This window comes from Miniopterus schreibersii (genome assembly GCF_964146895.1).
Source record: "Miniopterus schreibersii genome assembly, chromosome: 16".
In the NCBI taxonomy this organism is placed as follows: Eukaryota; Metazoa; Chordata; class Mammalia; order Chiroptera; family Miniopteridae; genus Miniopterus; species Miniopterus schreibersii.
The window spans coordinates 727,561-735,281 of NC_138116.1; the positions used below are offsets into that span (position 1 = coordinate 727,561).

The window sequence follows — 7,721 nt, forward strand, 5'->3', positions numbered from 1 at the left end:
CTGCCCACACACCCCAATCCCTCTGTCCACAGGCTGCCCAACGCACCCAGCCAGGGCTGCGCTTCCCTCTGCCCCACCCCCCCGGCCCCGTCCCCACAAACCAGGAGCCCTCTGTGGGGGGAGCAGAGGGGTCTCGTTGCCCCCTAAAAGCAAAGCAGCCTGCAGACCAGTGAGCGGCCTGGATGCAAGGACTAGACAAATGACGGTTCACTGTCCTTTATTATTGTTCCTGCAGACTGGCCCCTTGCTGGGGTGGGGACACAGTCCCAAGGGGGCCCAAGAAGCAGAGGGCCACAGCTCCCAGCTCCGTTTGGGGAGAACAAGCTGCATTGGCAGGAGACCCCGGGTGGTGGTGGTGTTTTGGCTGATCAGCTGCTAGGGGCCTTGAGGGGTGACCACCGTCCACACGGAGAGGGGCCCTGAGGACACACTGCAGCCCACTCTGCCCAGGGTGCTAGGGGGAGGCAGGGACAGTGCCCGGGACACCGCATGGTCCTGGAAGACGGCAGAGGCCTCTGGATGCCGAGAAGTTTTTGGCAAATTGTTAAAGCCACTGGGGATTGGCTGGAGTGGGAGGGTTGGGCGGGGTATCCCGGGCTCAGACCCTCACCCTGGCACCTGTCTGGTACCTGCCTCATTTGTTCACTGGCCTAGCAGCTGTGGGGGGACAGCTACTTTTCACAGCATCATAAACGCTATGGCCCCTCTCCTAAGAAAAAAGTGCATGTGCACACACTGGCCCTTGATAGAAGCTGCTGGAAGACGGTGCTGAGGGCCTCGGGCAGCTGCTCCATGAAAGAAACCTTGGGGCCGGAGGAGCAGGGACCCCCAAAAACCTGGGCAGCCCGCCCCTCCCATCTCCAGTGTTAACTGCCTACTGGGGGAGGGGAGGAATCCCAGGGCCCGAATGCCGCCCCTCCTGGTGAGTGGTCCTAGTGAGTGTGCAGGGCAAGGAGTGGGGGGCAGGAAGGGTGGAGGTGACACCGTCACTGGAAGGAGCTCTGGCTGGCAGGCCAGGGAGCACACATGGTGGCCTGGGGTCAGGGAGGAAGGGAGGCCAGGGCTCTGCGGGCAGGTGCTGGGCTCAGGGCAGCGCTGGGCCCGCGTGGACTCTGGGAGAACCTGGCGCTGGGGCCGGGCATGGCCCAGCTGCTCCCTGGTCCCCATCAGGAAGGCACTTTGATGCCGAAGTATTTTCGAAGCTGTTCCAGGAACACGAACGTGAGCACCGTGTGTGGCATGAGGCGGATGCCGGCAGGCACGAGGCCCTGGTGGGGAAAGGAGGCAAGGAAGGAAGAGCTGGGGGGCCCCGGCCCCTCACCTTGCCACACCTGTCCCACCCTGCCACCCCCACGCCCCACGGTGCAACCCCACCCCACCACCCTCGCCCCACCGGACCTTGTAAAAGGCCAGCGGCCCGAGCTTCGCGGTCTCCATGGTGCAGTGGAGAACACCCTACAGGAAACGAGCAGTGAAAAGAAAGGCTGCTTCTCGCTCAAAAGGCACAAATTGCAACCCCACCCACAGCACTGCCAGGCGGCCCGCAGGCCAACGAGAGGGTGTGAGCCCACACGGCCAGCGCACAGCCTGGCCTGGAACATTCAAAGCTAAACACGGGACAAACCGTGAGCAAAAGGTCATGGCCGCCCTGCCACTGGTCGGCTGACCGCTGACACGGCAAAACCAGAGCCCCCGGGGGTGTGCCCAGTGTGCCCAGCGGCAGGCTGACCAGCCGACACCCGCGCTGGTGGGGGAGAGCAGGGGCAGGGCCTCAGGTGCCAGGAAGACACAGAGGATGCCACGGGCACCGTGGAGCCCCAGGAGGTGCTCACAGGGCGCTGGGCCCCCGCTGCCGCCTCTGTTAACGTGTCAAAGAAACTGACTTAAGGAAACACAAAGGGCCACGGGCTGTTTGGAGGCAGCTGGGAGGGAAGCAGTTAGGAGCGGACAGCGAGCAGCTGTCGGCCAATCCCAGGTGGAGGGCACAGGCTCGCCAGCCAGAGAGCCTGGCAGGGACCCCCCACAGGTTCCCACTGACCTGATACTCGCCCTTGGAGTTCATGAGGCGGGTCTTCAGCACGTCCAGGGGCTGGCACAGGACCGTGGCACATCCACCCTGGGGGCAGATAATGTGTCACCCCGGGCCGGCCACGTAAGATGTCTGGGAACCCCTCAACCCCTCATAGGCCTGCCCCCGACCCCCAGGAGGCGTCCCAAGGGCTGCAAGACCCAGGGCTGCAGGGGGACACCAAGAACTGCTCTAGCCTGGACATGGGGTGACGTGCAAGCAATCCCGGCCTGGCACCCACCAACTTTAGAGGGACGTCCACCAACTTGTCTGGTGCTTCCTGTCTTCTGAGCCCTGGCCCTTGCCTCCCAAAGCTGGTCAGCGACCCCACCCACGCCACGCCCAGCACTCACTGCGATGAAGCTGGCAATGAAGTGAGTGAAGATGCCGTCAGACAGGTACCCCGTGCCAAGGACCAGCTGCTTGGCCTGGTCGTAGCAGGACAGCTGTGGACATGACAGGGATGGTCAGGGCCTGAAGGACGGCCCCTGGTTCCAGGGAATGCAGACGGGAATGCAGACAGGGGACCACAGTGACACCACCCGTAGTGACTAAGTACCTGTTCTGCAGTCACCTACACAGTCCTGCAGCTGGGTGGACACGTAAGGCCCAGGCAGGGAGGGGCCTGCCCAGGGTCATACACTTGCCCTGCCGGGTGCCCACCTCCCCAGTGCCCACCTGTGCTCTGTGGCCACTGCCGCCTTCTATGACCTCTAGGAGGGCCGGGGCAGGGCCAGGGACCCCCAGACGCTCCCCAAAGAGCCCCACCCCCAGCAGAAGCCCTACCTGGCCCACCGTGACCAACATCCCTCGGCTGGACGCCATGGTTGCCCCCGAGAACAGCTTTCTCAGACCCTCTGCCAGAGGAAGGGAGAAGGTTGGGCACCTGCCCAAATCCATCAAGCTCCCCCCAGGTTCTGGACAGTGTTCCCTGCCCCCTTCTGCTTCCTGGGGACTCTTTGGGCTCCTGGCTGGAGGCTGCCCCGGGCTCCTGCCAGGCACAGGGCCTGCTCCTCACCTTCTCGGGCCACACGGTACAGGCCGTCCAGGGCGTGGGCGTAGCTGCCGGGGACACAGAACGGGCCCACATGAGGCTCCCCCTAACCACCAGCTCCCCTGGGACGGTTTTCCCCAGGAAGAGCCAGGAGACCCTCAAAGAAGGATCACAGAAGCCAAAGAACAGCGGCCAGTTCCGACAGCTCAGGGGGGGTCTCGGTCTCCTCCCTCAGGGGACCTCAGCACCCCGAGAGCCCAAGACCCACAAGAAAACACCTGGGCACCAGCCCCTCTGGGGAGCTGCTAGCCCCGAGGCGGCCCTGTGTGGGGCTGCTACCGAGGACAGGAAGATGGGACGCCCAGCCTGGCCCCTCCCCATCCCCGCCTTCCCCTCTGGCCAGAGTGTGGACAACGGGCTCTCTCAGAGCACATCTCACCCTGAACTGACACCGACACCTGGAGCTTACTTGCAGTGTCAGTCCATAAACAGAGCCTCAGAGCTGACAGTGTCTTAGGCTTCATAAAAAACGTTTTTATCATAAAAACATCCCAGCTCCAAACCCTCTGAAAGGCCCAAACTCAAACTTCTAAACCAGCCTCCATGTGCAAGGAGCAGACAGAGGGAGAAGACAGTGAGTGGCCTGGTCCTGCCACCCAGCCCCTGTTCCAGATTCCCCACAGCAATCAGAGGTGCTGGGGTCCCCTTGTGACCCCAGGACACACCTGCATACTGCATGTTTCTGAAAACCACCAGCCACCCTGCCCTGCCCCAGGTGGCCTATTGGTGTCCCAGCCAAGTCTCCGTATAGCAGCTGGGGGCCTTCCTGGCCTGGTCCCCCTGCACCCCCAGCCACAAGCCAAGGGCAGAACTTGGCCCCACTACTCACTTTCGGCGCTGACTCTGGGGCAGCTTCATGTCATTTTGCATCCTGAAACGATGACAGGGGCTCAGGGGGTGGTGGGGGTCCCCATGCCCCCCCAGACCCTGGTGGTAGCAGGGCTCCGTCGGCTTGTCCACCACAGGCTCTGGGGCATCCCCACCCAATGCCCAGAACTGGGTCCAAGTGCCTTGTCCCAGGCTGAGCCCTGGCCCCGTCAGGGGACAGCAGAGACCCCAACCTTTGGGGGCTGCACTGACCTGACGTTGACCATATCTGCAGGGGTCCCCACGAAGCCTCCGATGAAACCTGGAGCAACAGACCCCAGAGCGCACATGTGACCACGGGCAATGTCCATGCTGTCCTTGTGGTGCCACCTGAACACATCCCCCGCTAGCACCTCCTCCCCCACTCACCCCCCTGCCCACCCGGCCACTCACCACTGATGGACCCCAGCAACACCTTCTTGTAGAAGGGCAGGGGCCCCTCGCTGCCCTTGGCCACGTGGTCCCGCACAGTCTCGTAGATGGCAAACCGCGTCAGGGAGTAGGTCATCTGGGGAGGGAGGGGCAGGACAGTGCTGGGTGCAAGCCCTACCCTTTGGCCCTCCCCACCCCAGTGGGCCAGGGGCACAGCCATCACTTGTGGGCCACGGAGACAGTGAGGAGCCCTCCCAAGGCCACACGGCCAACAAGGAAACCTCTTTTCCTCCCCAGGCCTGTTTCCCCGTCTGTAAGTGGAGGTCTCTGGCTGGCTGTGAGAACAGGGCTGACCCTGTGGAAGGTGGAAGGCGGCACACCCCACACTGCCATGCCCTGTGCCCACCCAGGGTCGCCTGCTCCCGGGGCCCTGAGGTTCGTTCCTCACAAGCAGCCTTGAGAAAGATGCCCACGGGTGCCCACGGTGGACAGGAGGCACAGCCACGTCTGAGTCCAGGCATGGCAGACGTCAGCCACCCCTTCTGCCTGCTTGGGCTGCTCAGAGCATGGGCTTGGGGACCAGGACCTACGGGAGCCCCTGGTGGGGGGCTGCCCTGGGATGGGGGGAGCCCTGGAGGTACCTGTCTGCACAGGGAGGCACTCAGGCCGTTGTAGAGCGCCAGGATGCCGTCCGAGCGCACCACCTGCAGTGCCATGCCTGTCATGCGTAGCTTCACTTCCTGCTGCGTCTGTAGGTGCACCTGCGGGGAAAGGGGACACACCTGCTCAGTGGCTGGCCAGCCCGTCTACTGCCTTCACTCCTCCACAACGGCCCCGTGGGCCAGGTGCTACTGCCTCCCCGCTCAGGGATGGGAAACTGAGGCAGGGGGAGGGAAAGAGGCCTCCTGAGGGCACCCAGCTAGGGGGAGGCGCTGGGATGCCATGCCACGCCTGGCACCAACCTCTGTTCCACACTTTTGTTTTACAAGTAAGAATACCAGGTGACTGGTGCACTGACCAGGCCCATGAAAAACTCCCCACCTGTCTTGGGTCCTCTGAGCACCTGCTGTGGGTGGAGGTCCTCAGCCCCATTTTACAGATGAGGAAACTGAGGCAGGACCCCAGCAGGGTGGCCCCAGAGCCCTACTGTTCAGCCTTACTCACTTCTCAGGGGACAAAATTATGGGAGCTCGGAGGCATCTTGAAGAAACATGGGGGGCAGGGAGGCAGGTGGGAATTTGCAGGGGAGAAGGGGAGAGGCCGCCTCAGGGGGTCACGCCCCGCTGGGCCCACGTGGGCAGGTCACTGAGCGGTGCCTCGGTTTCTCTCCGTGTGCTGTGACGACTAAGGACCTCAGTAAGAGGAATCCTCCCGGGGCCTCCAGGTAGTGGGGCAGCAAAGGTGGGGACGGAGGGGCCTTGCACCCGGCTAGTGACATGACCGGTGTCCTCCTGCTGCCTGAGCCAAGCCGGGCAGGACAGCAGGCACCGGGCCCGCAGTCAGGGCAGCCACGCGGGCAACAGCCCCCCTCCAGAGGATCAAGTCAGGACATGAGGCAAAGAAAGATCAAGGAGCTTTAAAATAATCTTTCTAATGACCACGCAGAGAGGTAAGAACCTCAGCCCGGGCCTCCCTCCAAGGCTGGCCTCCAGCCTCCGCCCCCCGGCTCGGGGCCACGTGCTCCCAGGCCAGAGGGTGGCCACACTTCTGTGGCCACCTGCCTCCCCTGACTCATCCCGGCAGCTTCTGTAGCTAAACAGCACCTGGGGAGGGGGGGCAAGGGGCAGGGACGCCCAAAGGGGCCTTGGGCAATGGACGCAGGACCAGGCCAGGCCGGGCGGGGAGGGCTCCTCCCAGGGCCCCTGGAGGCTGTGCCTGCTCCAGTGGGCCGGAGCCTGACCCTCAGGGTCCCACTGTGGGGGGTGGGGGGTGGACACCTGCGTGGGCAGAAAGCAAACAAAACAGACGTGAGGAGGGGGTTCCTCCTTCTCCAAACCAGAAAGCAGCTTCCTGTTCACCGCCAGGCCCTGGGGGCCACTCCCAGGACCAGCCAGGTCTGGGGCAGGGCTACGGGCTTCGCCTGCTGCCCCCCAATCCTGCCCTTGCTGCTGGCATCTCACTCAGCAGAGGAACCACCGCTCCCTTAGGCACCGGCCGAAAGCAGCAGCCCCCGGGCGGGCGGGCGGTGCCAGGGCCAGCGTGGGCGCAGACAGCGCCGGGCGAGGGCGGGAGGGGTGGCCCGTGGCTGCCTCTTGCCCACAGGCCCCACGCGACACGGTGCCAGACCCCGGGGGGGGCTACGGCCTGTGCCCTGGACCTTCTTTGTTCTCTGCGGTGGGACAGGGCAGGAAACAGCCCCCAAAACGGCCCCACACAGCCCCCGCCGGCCCTGGACTCAGGAAGCGCCATCCCGCTCGCCCCGGGGCGGCGGCCAGGCGCCCACCCAGCGCCCGAGCCCGAGGGGTGCCCCCCGCGCCCGGCCACGCCCCTCCCCTCCCCCCGCGGGGACCCGGCCCCGCCCGGCGGGTCGCGCCCCGGGGGCTGGAGAATCGCTCCGCCGTCCCGGGAAGGACGCGCCTCCCCCGCGGGGCGAGGCCGGGCGGCCCCCAAGGTCACACAGGTGGCGAAGCGCGGGGCCAACAGCCGGGCGCGCGGGCCGCCAACAGCCGGGCGCGGGCGCGGGCGCGGGCGCGGGGCCTCCGTCCCTCAGCGCGGCGCCTCGGGGCGGGGGCCGGGGGACCGGGGGCGCGGAGCCGGGGACCCCCCCAGGGACCCCCCGCCCGCCCCCCGCCGCCCTCACCTTGAGCAGGTCCAGCGGGTGCGTGCAGCAGGCGGCCCCGCACGAGGCCAGGCCCCCGAAGTACCAGCGCGACACGCGCGCCTCGGCCGCCATGCCCGCAGGAGCCCGGCGCGGCCCGCAGCCCGACCCCGCACCCCGACCCGCACCCCGACCCCGGCCCCGGCCCCCGCCCCGGCCCGCACCCCAGCCCGCGCCGCAGCCGCAGCGCCGGGTTCAAAGCGCAGCGGGCCGCCCGCGCCCGGCGCAACCAGGACGCCCGCGCGGCGGGGCGGGGCCAGCGGCGGGGCGGAGCCAGGAGGCCACGCCCCCGGCCTTAAAGCGGCCGCGGCCTCGGGGACCCGCCGCCCGGCCCCCCACGGCCCCGCCCCGCCTGCGCCACGTGTCCGGAGGGCGCGCGGACTGGCCTCGGGGCCCCGCCAGCCCCCCGCCGCTGCCCGCGCCCCCCCGCCGGGGCCCTGACCCCGCGCCCCGCAGCCGGGCCCGCCCTGGACACGCGCAGCTGCAAGTCGGCCGGCGGCTCCGCGGAAACCGGGGCGCGAGGCCAGACGGCGCCCGCGGAG

At 66.7% G+C, this 7,721-nt stretch overlaps 1 protein-coding gene across 1 annotated transcript; it reads right to left on the bottom strand.

The window, feature by feature from the left end:
* Positions 1-200: 200 nt before the first annotated feature.
* Positions 201-7,406, bottom strand: SLC25A10 (solute carrier family 25 member 10). Its single transcript, XM_081161765.1, has 11 exons — positions 7,162-7,406; positions 5,003-5,122; positions 4,383-4,497; positions 4,203-4,251; positions 3,952-3,993; positions 3,087-3,130; positions 2,855-2,925; positions 2,422-2,514; positions 2,039-2,116; positions 1,399-1,455; positions 201-1,268 (listed from the first exon to the last, which is right to left on the bottom strand). The coding sequence occupies exons 1-11, from the start codon at positions 7,252-7,254 to the stop codon at positions 1,167-1,169; spliced, it is 864 nt and encodes a 287-aa protein (XP_081017891.1). The 5' UTR covers positions 7,255-7,406; the 3' UTR covers positions 201-1,166.
* Positions 7,407-7,721: the final 315 nt, after the last annotated feature.

Bases quoted from the DNA above. Each gene is read 5' to 3' on its own strand.
- SLC25A10 (XM_081161765.1), bottom strand. From the start codon at position 7,254: ATGGCGGCCGAGGCGCGCGTGTCGCGCTGGTACTTCGGGGGCCTGGCC. The intron at 2,926-3,086 runs GTGAGGAGCAGG...TTCCTCTGGCAG, and splicing joins GTACCGTGTGGCCCGAGAAG to AGGGTCTGAGAAAGCTGTTC. The intron at 2,515-2,854 runs GTAGGGCTTCTG...TCATGTCCACAG, and splicing joins TGTTGGTCACGGTGGGCCAG to CTGTCCTGCTACGACCAGGC.